A 16747-nucleotide genomic window follows, 5' to 3' on the forward strand; every position below is an offset into this window, starting at 1 on the left:
TAATTGTATGCGTAATGTATTTGCTTATTATATACTGCACGGAAGAAGAAAGAGAACACTGATCATGCATGAATTAGAAACTCCAATGGAAGTAGGCATGGTGCGAGATATTGAAAAAATAATCGAAAAATGTCTCCTCTTTATGGTACCCCTTGCCGATTTTTATCAAGAGTCTTTCACTCGTGTATGTAAAGGGACATGTACATATGTTGTGAGGAATGAAAAGGAGATTCATGCTGTGAATGATACGCTGTGTAGAGAGCGCAGGTTCAGCTAGTTACTTATCACTAATCACAATTTCTCAATAGATCTATCATCAAGAGTGCCACCAAGACCTGTTTGTCACAGTTTGAATTCTGCTCAAAAGAAGGATGTTAGGCCCTTTCATCATTAATTTTTCACTATCTCTTTTAGCTTAAAGAACATGACCATGGGAAGCAATGTCTAAAAGCAACGGATCTATGAATTACTCATCAACAATGCATCGACTGTTTCAATAGTACTCATCAAGCAACGGAGAAAGAAATACAAGACACGAATAAGAACTGAAAGTGTACTGGTGCATTCCAATACACGATTCTTGAAAGATACTCACCACCTTAACGAACTGAAGGTTATCAAACCATAGGATTATTCACACTTCTCCGTTACGGAAATTGTGATGATTATTTCTTTACTAATTGAACACTCAAGTATCAATGACAAACACAAATACATAGATATAAAATTTACTGTTATATTCATCCGAGTGCCAAAGTAAAGATCATCTAGCGCTTCCTGGCATATTCATCGCAAAATTTTTAGTCTATACTTGAAAGCTACAGAAAGGAAATATTCATTTACCATAGATATAGGGAGGGCTCGAAATACTATTGGGGCCAGGTCGTCATGGCGACTAGAAATGTGAGTCTGGCGTCTGGATTTTATTTCATGTTACTCAGTTTTTACCTATCAGTGGTGCTGATTTTTGTTCCTGAATAGATTTAAAGCAAATCATAATAAATTGGTTATAAAGTTTCGAAGTTTCCATATATGTTAATAAAAGGAGGAAACAACTTATTTTTACACACCGGATCCTCTGTTGGTGCGAATTTAATAATTCACAAAGAATGAAAAAGTGAATGACTGGACCAGGAATCGAACACGGGATCTCTGCTTATGTGTTAGCCACTACCGCTTCCCAGACCAACCATACACTCTCTCACTTCTGAAGTCGGTGCTCTCTACTCAGACCACATGGCTTGTACCACAACCTAGCTGCTATGCTTGGACAATCCATTGTCCATATATTGGGAACACCTTTTGACGATTATAATTTCATATAGATTAATGAACGGAGGAAACAGCCGATTTAAACTTACTTTTACGCACCAGAGGCAAAATGCATTTAATTCCGTTGACTAGTTGGCTAAAGTCGAGTTTGGCGTCCCTCTCAGCACCGAGGTTATATCGGACATGGACCTACTGCTTTTAACATGATCCCGCCGGAAATCGAAACAGGGTTTCTCGCGCCAACGAAACGTACGGTAACCATATAGCCATGAAGGAATCTTTGATTCCGTTGAATTACGAGTATTGCTTACTATAGCGCTTTATTCTATGCTATGTGTATGTTTAGCCTTAGAGTTAGTGGAATTTTTATTCTTCCCAATCAATGAAGCATGCAACACCAAATATTCAAACACGGGATGTGAACCGATTTCGACTGACGAATTAGCGTCCCAGCGAGAAAGAAAGACTCGTGTTTAAATATTGAGCTCGAACCATTCGAAACGAGGAGTAAAATTTCAAAATTGGACAACGTTACTGTTCCAATTGTGCTTTATATATACCAATAACTATAATCGACGGTCAAACCATGTAGATGAAGCATCAGATTTCTATTATTGGCGCGCTTATATTTAAGAACTGACACCTGTTAGAAGAAATGATTTCAACCCCTACTTCCAGGCCAAATTTAAATACTAATTTCAATAATGCACGAACTTTCACACACAGCGACCATATAACCTGTTCACTATGAGTATGCATCCCACTGAAAATAAAGTAGACGAGTTGCAAACTCTTACTATGAAAATAAAAAGTATTCACAGTTTTTCAAATTTTTACCTAGTAAATTTACCTATCACGCGTGTTATACTCGAAATACTGAAAGAAAAATTGACTGAGGAACATTATTAGATAATTGATTTGAAATACTACAATGTGTTTCATACTCTCAATAAGTAATTATATTCTGCCATTATTAGCATAATATTTACCGCACGAGAAACCTCTATGCTATATGTTCCTCGATTAATCTTGACGTACAAGTTATCAAACTAACACGGTCTATCAATTGTAGTTTTTTTCCTTCTTTTCTGTAGCTTTCCTTCCACCGTACCTTGCATCACGTCCCATAGAATTATTTTCAAACGATGTCTTAACTACATTAGAGAAATTTTTCAGAAAGCATAATTTTAATACAGCATTAGTAGCCCTAAAGAATAGAGAAAACTTAGTAGGTTATAAAGATTTCTTCACAATCCCCTGTATTCCGCAAACCATCTATACAGTCTCATCTGCATGCCAAGGAGCACATTACATATACATATATCGCACTCCCGGTGGAACAGTGTTACAACTCAAAAAATGGAAATTTTGAGTTATCATTGTTCAAAAGAGAATACAGAATACAATACTATCTCCACTTCGCATAAACGTAACTAAATAAATTAACCCCTAGATGACAGAGATACCAGTATTCCAGGGAGCGACTTTGATACAATAACAAACTTTAAAAATCATGTTCCCACAAATGTCTAATTTTGACTTGTAACAGTCTTCCACTGGGTGTGTGATATATATATATATATATATATATACTGAGATAACATTTAGGACCTCAACGACGCCCCATATGCCCTCCCGCTGGTCTAGTGGCTAGTGCATGCACCTTTGGTGCACACGGTCCCGCGACAATCATTTACTTTCATTAATCTTCCATCTCTTTTAGCCTAAAGGGCATAACCATGACACGTTAAACTACAGAGTTTATATTTATTTAAGCTTTGCAATGGTTCCCCAACACAGGACCTTCCTAATCAACTTAAAGACTCAAATGATAACATCGATAAAATAGAAATGATCAAAAAATCTTAGATATTCATAAACAAAGGACTCACAATCAAATTCAGACATGAGTACTCTTGACAAAAGTTGGATAACATTATCGTCATCATCAAACCCAGAAGAAGCACAAACATTTACAATATGTATTCCATGAAACTGCAATAAGTTTTTATTTATCAGTGTTCACACAAAAAAGAAAAATCATACTTAACTAGCTCCCATACATCATACCCCCACTAAAGCATTTTCTTACCTATTATGTCTTAAAAATGTTGATAGCAAAGAAAATTCAAGTTTAACATGATTTTTTTGAACAACATATAATACATTAAAAAGGAAGGTACCTTTTAAGTTTATTAGTAAGATAGCTCTTCAAGCGGCTTACATTATAATATTCTAACCAGTTTCTTTCCCTTCTTTGATACATTAGTCCAACATCATTCTTTCCTTCTGTACTATCCCTAAAACTTCCACGTTTGTTTTCCGATCAAACCATCTCATCATCTTCACATCCACATTTCGCAAGCATCTAATCCGTATTCTCTTCGGTCTAGTACAATAACTCCACATGAAGTATTTGGTGATCTGTTTTTGCAACCCATTATTCAGGACTTCAGAATGAGCTTTTTTTTCTTCCAAAAGCTTTCTCCGCTATTCCTATTCTCCAATTATTTCTTGCTCACACACTGTATCTTCGCTAAAAATATTATCTACTTCGCAAACGCTAGTCACATGTTCTACCTACTTTCTCGTTGATTTAATTACTTTTTTTTTTCTTTCTTTCTAAATTTGACCTAGAATTCCACGTAAAGTCTAGAAGCAATCCACGTAATGCCTAAAAACGTTATCAAATTCATTCAATAAAGCTGCTGAATAAGATTTTGTCTTCCGGTTTTCAAAAGAACAAGGAAGAAAAATACTACAATTAAAACTAAAACCTGCACGAACCGTCCCACGTGTAGGTAATGCCACTGAAGTGAATTCACATGGACACTTCGGTTGACACTTCTTCTTACGGTATCAATCTGGTTTCAGAGTTGGTAGCCCCTGATACATTTCGAAAACAGTTTTTTATTTATTTATTTATTTATTTTTTTAATGCATACGCTATCTTACCTCTCTACATTATATAAGTCTGCGAATTTATCTTGATGGATATTTAGTTAACGAAACTAACGGAGTTTTAGTACTATTGAAAAAGTGGTAGTATGAATGTGCCTTGTTAATTGCATCTTTAAGAGTTTTCCTGAACAGTTTTAGTCAGTTATTCTATAGTTTTTCTCAACAGGTGAAGTCACTCACACTAGAATTACTTTTTGAACCATCTTGCCATTTACGTGCAAAGGTGCTAAAATTGAAAACTGAACTACTGACCTCACAATAAACTTGTTATATTTGCAGAAAAAATTCTTACACAGATTCTTGATAAAAATAGTGAAGATTTTTACCTGTCTTCAATAAACACTGAGTATGAGTCTCACTTATGAACTAGTACTTTATTTCTTCACGATAATCTTACACATAACTAACTAATTACTAACTTTTCCTATAATTTTCTATAGATGTTATGCGTAAAATCATCAAGAAACGCCTAAATGAGATTCACACATAATTTGTGTTAAATAAGTTTAGTAAAATTCTTAGTAAATTAGTAAGATTCTTCCTACATATACTTTTTTCTCATTTCTTCTCTTGTATTTTATTCTCTTTTATGTTTGGTAGTACTTTACTTAAGTATCATATTCATTTTTATATGAGTAAAATCCTTTTCTTTTGTAATTATTTATATTTTTTGTGTATTTATATTAAAAAACAATGTACGTACGTGGTTACGCTACGTAAAAGAAGTCATTAAAAAAATACGATATCTGCAAGAACTTTTGTACAAGAAACAACTAGTTTATCAAGAGGTGAGTGGTTCAATTTTTAAATTCTATCACTCTCGCACGATGTTTTCATAAAATGATTCGATTTTCATGTGAACAACTTTATCTGTTGAGAAACGATATACAGTAAGTAACTGAAACCGTTCAAGGGGAACACTTAACGACACAATAAACAATCTAAATCCGTACTAGTTACTTCAGTGGAATTATAATAAATCAGGAACGGATCAACGCGGATTTTTCTTCTTTATTCCTCAAAAACCCAAAGGCTAATCCCACGCACGTCCGAAACGTTGTTGTTATTTGCAGAAATATACCAAGGCAATTCTATATCACGTGTTCCCTATCCCAGCACTTTTCTTTCTTCGTTGGGTATGGTATAGTTGGCACTCTTCTACCTTTAGTCTTATTATTATTATTATTCTATCATCACCCAATTCTAACATCACTACTTTATCTATCCAATCACTTACACATGATTACTCCCATACCATTTCGATTTTCTCTCCTTATACTGGATCTTATATCTATTGCTTGTCTCAATCACAAATTCCAACGAAATCTAGATTATTTCTTCTCATCTCTTCTTTCAAACTTTCTCAGCATGGAATTCAAATCATAATCCATTTGCTCTTCTTCTCTCCTTTCCTTCAGCTATTTTCTGCATTGTGATACCAATTGTGTACACAGTAACCTTCAAAACTAGGAATGTGGTTCGGACCCAGGTAAAATTCTGCTCGATCCAGAAATGGCTCAACATGTTACAAATAAAGACTTAAATGAAAGGGCAATTAAAGTCGATTAATACGTAGATATTTGCATGGTACAAGGTAATCACAGAAAAGTATTTCTTCACAACTTGTCAAACTTGGTTGATTTCCGTCATTTTTGAGTATAGTTCAATTTCTTGCAAGCAGGAACCGCATCACGGAAAATAAAACCCAACAACTCGCTGTATACTACTGACAAAAGTACCTACTCACCAATGAAAGTAAGCGCCGCATTGCCAGCTCATGGCTCCAAATGCATTCACAAGGATCAAACCCACCATCTGCCATTTTGGTTTAGGTTCTAGACAAACACCTTATCTTCAACAAACTGATGCTCACACGCAAATTTGCCTGTAACCAAGAAACACAAACGTTATTAAGACATAAATAAATCTGAAAACGTTATACATTTTATTAAAATTTTTACGGAAGTGACCATGAATTATTTCAAATTTCCTTTGTCGTTTAACTTGCGTTTTATTTAGCTTCTGCTGACGGTTCGGTAATATATATATTTTCGGAAACATATAAGGATATTTCAACTGATTTGACAACATTCTTGAAATCTTCCTCTGTCTGGACATTTGTTAGTCTTTTAAGCCATTAGATTAGGTTTTGATCTAATTATTAATTGGTGTTTACACACATTTAAAACATTAGCAACAAATGAACACCACAAGTAATCTATAATTCTAAGCTTATCTCTTTTCTTACTTTCTCAAGACAAATTTCTAAGGAAGAAACACACGAGGTAACCATAAGTTTAAACAATAATATGTGTTCCTTACAGTCATTAACTAATTTTACCTGTATGTTAAAGGTATGAAATTATTAAACTATATCCATGGTTCTAAAGCACATAAAGAGCTTGGGATTTTGTTAGAATAATGAAGAGCCTTCAGTAGACTGGCTTCTACTGCCGCTACTTATGACTTTTGACGTCAGAGTCCGGCAATGTTTATGTACACTAAACAAAGATAGAAACAAAACAAAACAACAACAAAACTATTATATTAGAGCGAAATTCATGGCTATTACCTCTCACCTCAGACTATGCAAATAAAAATAAAAAGCGATTACAAAAAAGTCTCAGGCAGAATAGGCCGCCGGTTATGAGAAGGTCTGTAATTAATACACACCAACATACATGCATCGAATGTGAATTGAAGAAATCATATAAAAATAAACAGTAGGAAGATATTCTTAAGCCTTAGCCTTGAAGAAGAGTATCCCGTAGGATGCACTCGCAATATCGGCAAAAATTGTTAGTGTATTTTTACTGTTATAATCAGACTGTCAAAGACAACAGGAAAACCCACAACAGTTGCTCGAAAATCGCAAAATGACTCACCAAATTTGAAGACTAAGTACTGTGAAATTAAAATACAAATTTCATTATCAAACGTACGTGTCGGTAGCATAGAAAAGCTACCGTACTCTTAAATAAATAATTAATTTTTGAGAAGTTTAATGATAAAATAAAGAAAGCTACTGAACAACTAAGGACCCATTTTAAGTTTCCAACGATGGAGGCAGATATCCTTTAACATTGTACACAAAATATTCACAAAACAGAGGTTTAAGACAAGCCTCCTCCAGCCACTCCTAAGTACTTAATAACTACCTATGATCTCACAATGGTTCACGCTCATCTAAACAATTGTCAGTACAACACATACCTCAGATCCTGTTCTTGTTCTTGTTTATTGGAGTTTAGCATCCCTTGTTAGCATCAAGACTATATGAGACGTGGACCTACAGTTTAGTTTAAAGTGGAATTTCAACCAACAAAATGCGTTCAAATTATATTGTTCTCCCATCGGGACTTGGAACAGTTTTCGGTATCTTACAGAGGATTGCACTTTCTTTACAAAGAACTCTACAAGTTCGTTCTAAAATTTTTGAAGAAAAAAAGCACCGGAGAGTTGTTCCTTTTGTAAACAACTGTCAGGGTATCTACTAACATTGCAAAATGAAATTTCGTGACTTTTTCGTGACCTTTTCTTTACCAAATCATAAAACTTCGTAACACTTTCAAGAGCGAATTAGGCCGAATTTTCATCTATGAGACAGAAAAGTACTTTGCTTGCGATATGATAGCGTCTAAAGTCGACCATAAACATTTCTGTGGCTGAATTTTGACGTTTTATAGAACAAAATTTTCCAATCTGTATTTACATTTGTATAGATAACAAAAAAATCGTGACTCAAAAGCTAAATTTCGTGACTTTTTCTTGATTTTCTTGACCGTTTTCTGATTTCGTGACATTCGTGACCGATAGGCACCCTGACTGTGCAAAAACAATTTCTGCATCTAAAAGACCAATTATATCTAATAGCCCAATGGTTCCCAATTAGTGTATCACGAAATTTTAGAATTTAAAGATCATGAAGCATTTAATGGTTAATGTTGCTTCCGTAATACTGCAAATTATGGATGTGTTAAAATATCAAATAATACTATTGATAAAGTTGATACTCTCAAATAGGGCTATATAGGACTAACATTAACAGTCCAAAACCATGTCCACAAAGAACTTAAATATTGACTTGAAAGGACTGAATTCACGTCTGTTGGGCTATATGGTTGTGAAACATGTTCGCTTACTCTGAGGGAAGAACATAGACTGAAAGTATTTCAGAATAAGATACTTAAGACGAATATTCGGACCCAAGAGAAACGGGCATGGAGAATGGCGAAAACTTCATAACGAGGAACTATATAATTTATATCCTTTACGAAACATTGTTAGGGTCATCAAATCTAGGAGGCTGAGATGGGCAGGTCATGTAGCCAGAATGGAAGAAAGTAAGAACGCTTTCAAAGTCCACTCGAAAAACAATTAGGAAGAAGACCTAGGCGCAGATGAGAGGAAAATGTTAAGATGGATCTGGCAGAAATACGAATAGAAAGTAGAAACTGGATCCAGTTACGCACAAAGAGTAAAAAAGTGACTGACTGGACCAGACTCGAACCCGGGACCTCCGGCGTACCGGCACGGTATACCGGAGGTCCCGGGTTCGAGTCCCGGTCCAGCCAGTCACTTTTTCACTCTTTGTGCGTTATTGAATTCACATCTATAGAGAATATGGTGTGTTAATATAATTGGTTGTTTCCTCTTTCATTAATATCTATATGGATCCAGTTAGCTAAGGATAAAAGTTGGAGAACTTTTGTGAATGCGGCCTGAACCTCTGGGTTCCATAGACCATACAGTTAATTAGAAGTATTTAATAGTTAGTTACATCCAATTTTGTCAGATAGCCTGTACCAGTCAACAGTTTCAGCGGTAGCAACCAGGGTTGGCAAAAACCTTTTTTTTTTTTTTTTAATGCTTTTTTTAGTTTAAATAATTTGCTCTATGTATTTATATTACACATGGACAGAAACATTTTTTTCCGCTTTGGTGTTATTATGCAACAACGGGGTTATGCTGGAAGGGGTTACATAGGCTTAAAGCGGAATCCAAACCGTTTCTCGACTTACATACGATAGAAATTGTTCTCCATTTGGACTCGAAACCGGGACCGATGGGCCACAAATGCGATGAGTCTGCTCACAAAGGACTCCTGATAAAAAATACTTTGTACTGATCTTTATATACTTGTTAATATGATTGTCAAGAGTCATTTCAGAAGAAGAAAAAGATAAACAGTTGCACAAATGAAACCGTTATACAGAATTATATATAAATCGAGAAATTCCCGCCTTATCTATTGGGAAAATCCTGTTATTACTTTAAATGCAAAGCAATAACGAAAAATTCCTTTATTGCTTAGCATATAAAATTTTTTGGTCAACGTATCGTAATCAGTACGCTAAAACTGAGGCATTAAATTACAAATTATTATGTAGACATCATTCAATTAAATTACAAGTCCAATCCAAGCTAATGTTGGAAGCAACATAGGCAGTTGATAAATTTTGCCAATTTCTATCAATATATTTAAGCAACCTTGGCTTTATATATATATATATATATATATATATATATATATATATATATATATATATATATATATATATATATATATATATATATATATAAAACAACAGGCGTTTAGGCATATAATTTGGTTTCGTTTGGTATGTTTAGGCTTAACATCCTTATGTAATACCGAGGTAAGAAGATTTTCACTTAAAGTGACATCCGAACCGCTAGTTGGTTTACACTTGAAAGAAAGGTTGTGGTTCGATCGAGAATTGAACATAGGACGCCTCGATTAAAAGGTGAAAAAGAGATAAAACCAATGCAGATGGTTTGATATGTGGAAACGTCACCACGGAGTTCATACGATTTAAAGCCTTTTTCGTTTTTTTTTTTCTTTCTTTTGTTTAAACTAGTTTTAACAGCTAGTTTAAACTACCTTGGATTAAACCACCCAACTCTGGTAGCAACAATGCTCAGTACTGTTACGGAAAGTAATCAGTTTACTGCGATACCTGCAAATGTTACAATAATTGGTTACACGCATTAATAGGAAGAACGATGTTCATTATCACAGATACAGCCTGTGACTTTTGGTTAGTCGTCTGATTAACAGATGAATGTGGTAAATTATGCAGTTATAAATTAAGATGTAAAATAATGCAGAAACCTTGTATTGTCAATTGGAAATTAGATCTGAATACATTAACATTAAATATGTGGATCAGATTATATAAATTATGAATGATTTACTAAAATTATTTTAAATCAAAAATAATTTATCGTGTCAACAGTTACTAAGCATTCTGTAACTGTGTCAAATTCATATTCGGCTTTATCTCATATTGATTGTACATATGACTGGATAGTCTTGCTTTATAAAACATAACCTGAATTACATGATAACATAAACATAAAGTGGTATATTGCGAATATTTATATTACAAGTACTACCCACAGTCACTAGGCTTACAGTGCTATTATAATAAATAATAACGAAGACTAGGAAAGTTTACAAGAGGAATTCAATCATCTTCATTCGGTGCTACAAGAGAATGGCTACAGTATTACAGATATCAACAGGGCTATGAAAAGGCCCCAACACAAAGTGATCAAAAAAGTCAAAAATGAAAATGAAATGAAATCCTTGAGTTTTACGTCCCACGGTTATGCCGGTGAGGCTAAAGGAGACGGTGATGATGAGTAATGAATGAAATGGTGTAATGAAGAAAGTGGGAGGAAACGGGAGGACCCCGAGAAAACCCACGCACACGGTGTTTGTCCACCACAAAGTTCACTTGGCGGGGACTGGGATCGAACCCGGGACCCCAAGCACCAGAGGTGAACGCTCTACCACTGAGCCACCGCGGCCCCCTCAAAAAAGTCAAGGGTGAAGATTATTTCCCTACTATCGTTCTGACTTTCATCGGCCACACATCTGGCAAACTCAGCAGAATACTTGCCAGACATGGTATAAGAGTTACCTCCAGCCAACATCAGATCGTTACTCACACCAGTAAAAGGAGACCAACACCTGCGCACTCCTGGTGTATATCGTATACTATGTGAATATGGCAGATTATACATAGGGTAAACTGGACGTACAATAGAACAACGATACAAAGAACTCAACAGTTACACAAGACTTCAGCAACCCGAAAAGTCAAGCAGAAGAAGAGCAGAATTGATACCACCATAATAGCCAAATGCAGCAATTTTTGGGACAGAATAACAAAGGAAGCCAAGCTATCTCACGTGAAAGGAACAGTCTCAATAAAGACAATGAGTTTCAACTCGGCCCTTTATGATCTGCCCTATTCAAGAACAAAAAACTTATGTTCAACAACAGCCAATCGGGAGCTAGCATTTCCCTCAGCCAATCGTAAGCCCCATTCATACCTCCGCCCCTAAATAATCATCATATATACATCCGAACATCTATGTGTCTCTTTCATTACAATCCCTGAAGATGAATGCGATGTCTACATTCCAAACGTCAATATCTTCACCTGGCTAATATCCCGAAAAGACTTACTAAAATCACGTCGTCGGAAAATTTCAATTCTTTCTTCAAAAACAACTAAGCATGTCGCGATATCGTACGCGTTTAATAGTATGTAGTTAGTCAAAAAAAGGTTAGGATCCACTGTAATAGACTATTACGGAGAAAATAAAAAGGTTACTATGAATACAGCCGCAAGTGAAGAATCACTATTACGAGAAACATCAAAGGAATCCAACTAGCCTAAACGTCAAGCTTATACTCAATAATAATGCCCTCTCCTCATTCCTAGATATCTATGATACACGAGGGAAATAACTAAATTTACACGTTTAATGCCAAGAATGTTATAGAGGATCTGTCCATATGTATCTTCATCCTATTAAATTGATGAAGCCAAAAAACAACCGAGCATCGGCATGTCTGATTGGCTACTCTCGTTTCTGCCATCGTCTGATTGGCTACTTTCGTTTCTGCCATAATTGTTGGCTCAAAACATTGCGATCCTATTGGGCGGACTGGGCAGAGTAGGGGTGGCGAAACTGTGACGTATGGCTTCAAGATTTTCTTGTAAGGGCAGATCCTCTATTTTATAAGATCCTTGTTTAATGCATTAATTTAGTCATGATAATCCTGCATTGTCACTAACTTTCTTGAATAAAATTTTAAACAAGTTCAATACTTAGTTTAGACGCTAAAAATAAAACGTAAAACACCCATCCACAGATGTGGAGACTTAATAGAAAGATGCACCTTCGGAAGAAAACTCGGTATCTATTCCGAAGTTGGTCGTCCGCCTGGTTTTCGACAAAAAGCGTAGTAACAGCTATGAAAATTTAAAGATCATCAATGTTTAGGACCACTTGAAAAGGGTTTAACAGAGTAGGATAGGGCAGAGTAGAGTAAGGTAGGGTAGAGTCGGGTTAGCCTAGGGGTAGAGAAGTCTGGACCCATTTTGTTAAAATTAGCAGTCAGTGTAAGTTCTTGTCTCTGCGTAAGAATACCAACTGGAGTGTCTCTGTACTCCTACAGTCATGTTCAGAATACAAATGCTCGTTACTTTCCGATAATCAAACCATGCGGTAACCATGCGCGAAGTAGTTTCCTCCGCTTGCCTAATAGTTTCATGATTATATCCACTTATAAAAAATAAACAAACACATGCTCTTACATATTATCAAGCACACAAACGAGAAAATTATCCATTTTTCCTGGTAACTTTTCAAAACTTTGCCAGAAATGGACTACTAACTTTGGAACTTAACCCGAAAACTCTAAAACAAACAAATAAATGAAGGCAAAGTTCCGAAGACAATAATTCATAAGGGAAAAAAGTTACAACCTCAAATCCTTTCACAAGGTAAGGTTCCTTCAATAAAGTGCATATAATTTGCGTGTTTCTGAATAATAAAGCTGGGTCTTTACTGACGTTAGGCTAGATGAGACATGGTTCAACATTCATTTCTTTGTAATCCATGTTTTCCACGAATCCTATTGGATAATCCTTATCAACCCTTAAATCTGAATAAAATTACATAAAATATAGAGTATACAAGTGCTCTTTGTAAGTCAATATCACCTCCGTAAATTTCGGGTTGAATGTTCATTAACAAATACGACCAAAATAGAAAAATCCTATCTACACAGCCTACATATCAGTGTGAAAAACATTCTACTGTAAATATTAACAAGAACCAGTATTTTATAGTTTTATATACCGGTAGCTAAAAGGGAAAGGTAATCTTTCTACCAACTGAAAGACAATGAATTCCCCCAACATTTTAAGAGCTACGCACAGTCGTTGACAGAAACGAAATTGTACATCTTCTGCCAGTAGACTTTTGGCGTAGAAAGAATGCAATTGTCTATAACTTGCCGAAAATCATACTCAAATTAACACCTTCATGCTGACATTTCCGACATGTAGAAGATATGCATCTTTATTGGTGGTTCTACTTGCTAGCATACTAAATACAGTGGTACCATATATTGACTACAAATAGTGTTGCTGGTGAAAATGTCTCTTCATTTGGACAAAATGACCCTATCTGGTTTAAAAAAAAAAAAAAAAAAAGGCCCAACTTCGGAATAAATGTCCTGATTTTTAATAGGTATGCTTACTCGAAAGGACTTGGGGTTTCATAACCTGCTGAGAAGTGAAAAGCTCAGACAACTTAAGGAGCCCACGTCCTAAAATACACACACACACACACAAAGAGCTTATTTAAGAACGTGTATTTTGTACTGTTTCTCTCATGGAGAATTACATGGAAATGGGAGTATATCACTTATGTTTTTTACGCTTACTACTTTAGTTAGTGTATGACAACAACTTAAAAGAAGTTCCTATAATAATACACTTCATTTCGAAACAAAGGGATACTGGGGGGGGGGGGGCAAAATCACCATGTTTACAGCAGAAATGAGTTGATGTTAAGTAAGTGTAATTACTAGGTAAGTACTAACATAACATAACTTAACCTAACCTAGCATCAACCATCAAAGATACAGAACATATAGGAAGATAGTATGAATTTTAAGCAAAGAATTCTGGCATCCCACATCCAAATATCCTAACCTAACCTAACTAAGCCATCAAAAAATACAGAAAATATAGCAAGAAAGCACGAAATTTAAGCAAAATATTCTAACCCCCCCGTTCCAAAAATATGCCGAAACAAATCCTAAATATTACACTCTCGACAGTTTTAAATATGTATCCAAGCTTTACTCTCTCAGAATTTCGTACTTATTGTAAGCTCACGAAGTCTCAGATTTACAAATCTCTCTGCGGACAAAATCTGTTGCTTTGATTTATTATCTTTGTAATATAAAGTGAAGTCCCTACCAATTAAAAAAATATTGAGGACATGTTTTTAGAAATCCGACCTTGTATCAAAACGGATATATATATTTTTAAAAAAGTTGAGCAAATAATTAGTGCTAATATGATTTACTTATAAAAATACGTTAAATGTATTATTAGAGCATATTTACGGTCTTAATCAGCTGTTTATAGATTACAACTTACTGGTACTGAATTTCCACTGTAGATATCGGTAACTGGCACAACTTCACGCTTCATGTAATATTGCATTCGTGCAATTTTCTAGTTAGTGTCAGCCATTTCAAAAGCTCACAAAGATTAATACTTAATACAGATGTCTATTTCTACATAGCAAAATATCCTGCTTCTCTTCTGTTTCAATGCTGACAAGATCGCAAATCAAAAATGGGTCAGCTTAACACTGTCATTTCGCGAATAATGGAAATTCATCACCAGCTAATTTAACAAACCAAATATATGAACTTATGCTTATACCAGGATTATACTATTAATAAAATCTTATACATTAAGGGTTAAAATAGATTTACAATCACCTTTCTAATCCCTTAGGCTACAAATTTGCGTTCTTTTCGTTCTTCACTCACAACATACACAAACAGTTGACAGTGTAACCTTGTGTGTACCAGCCCAAATGAGTTACTTGTTCTAATGCTATTGGCTTGTTTCAAGCCAATCATATTCGTCCTTACAGTTTATGTGGACGTAGCATAGGTAAAAACACGTTCATTGCTGTGTATGGTGATATCAGCTGTTGTTATGTTTTTCCAGGCTCTTACGTATACAAATTCCGAAGGATCGAGGAAAGCACAAATGCATTGGATTCAACAATTCATACGGAAACAATATACGTTTTCTGTTGGTTTTTACCGTACTGTGCATTTTATTTAAGTAGAAATTCGAAAAAAAGAATCGTAATATTGAATTCAATTGTTTCTTAATATGTTCATTTCTTACAAGAAAACAAAAATTTTAAATATTTATTCATTAAAAAAAAAAAAAAAAAAAAAAAAACTAACTCATTTAGACGCGGCGAGTGGTTATTTGCATCCCTGTAGCTAATATTATAACTTATAGGTTTGTGTAGAGGTCGAAGTTGGATATATATATATATATATATATATATATATATATATATATATATATATATATATATATATATATATATATATATATATATATATATATATATATATATATATATATATATATATATATTTTATTCAATATCTAAAGTTTCGAAGGCGGAATGCTGTATGTATTGATTTAAATTAATCACATTTTAATTACCTAGTAAAAATAGTAAAGAGACAATCAACTCAGTAACTATTTATGAAATTATTACCGATATATTCGTAATAAAAACTCAACATGCCTTCTCAACGTTCAAGGTAAATTGATTGATTATGCAATATGTTTTTACGTATACGCATCGAAGTACAACATTAAACGAAAAAAGTTAACGATGTCGAGATGGAAGGAGCAAATATCCGCCCCTCCTCAATCTTAACGTTATGTGATGGTTAATTTAATTATGCAACAGTAAAAAGCGTGAAAGGTACCAACTATGTTGTTTCGCAGTATTTTGTAAGAGGGGCGTCATTTTGGGAGGGGAAATTGCTTCTCTGGACTTGAGAGATCCATATATTTTAATCGATTGTATTCTAATATAGTAATAAAAATACGTAAAATTCTTATGTCGGTGGAGCATCTTGCTTCCCCTCCCCCTGGCAAAATCTAAAATGACGCTATTGTTTTGTAAGTACTGCTGTATTGTGAAGTCTATATTTTAATATTGATTTCTGTTTTCCCGTTATTTTAAAACTACAACGAGGTCTTGAACCAATGTTTTCTCTCTCTCTCTCTTTTTTTTTTTTTTTTAATTTTAGATTTAGGTCTGGAAATGTTTCTTCCACGTTTCTAGATCATCTTCAGCTTCCTCTTTTAACTCCCAATATTTTCTTCTGTTTCTCAAATCATCAATCAGTTGTGATCTTCTTCGTATTCCTCGTTTTCCTTCCATCTTTCCTTCTATAGCGGTATGAAGAAGACAATTTCTTCGCAAGATGTGTCCAATGAAATTGGCCTTCCTACGAAGAATGCTGGCCAGAAGTGTCATCTTCTCTCCTATCCGTTTCAAAACATGTTAATTTGTTACTCTTTCTCTGTCCATTTTATCTTCTCCATCTTCCTCCAACACCACA

At 34.7% G+C, this 16747-nt stretch overlaps 1 protein-coding gene across 2 annotated transcripts in view; it reads right to left on the reverse strand.

Annotated features, from left to right (window-relative positions):
• Window positions 1-15233, reverse strand: part of LOC145694510 (small integral membrane protein 14) — a 36991-nt gene extending 21758 nt beyond the window's left edge. Inside the window, exons 1-2 of one of the 2 annotated variants that reach the window (XM_081770819.1) lie at window positions 15080-15233; window positions 5981-6118 (exon numbers count right to left, since the gene is read on the reverse strand). In XM_081770819.1, the coding sequence (XP_081626945.1) occupies window positions 5981-6055 (75 nt within the window). In that variant the 5' untranslated portion in view covers window positions 6056-6118; window positions 15080-15233. Of the gene's footprint in view, window positions 1-5980; window positions 6119-14729; window positions 14960-15079 lie in introns of those variants that run through there. The other variant, XM_081770820.1, reaches the window with a different exon arrangement.
• Between the last annotated feature and the right edge of the window lie 1514 nt (window positions 15234-16747).

The sequence above is a fragment of the Thermobia domestica genome, chromosome 9 (genome assembly GCF_964235325.1).
Source record: "Thermobia domestica chromosome 9, izTheDome1.hap1.1, whole genome shotgun sequence".
Lineage (NCBI taxonomy): Eukaryota > Metazoa > Arthropoda > Insecta > Zygentoma > Lepismatidae > Thermobia > Thermobia domestica.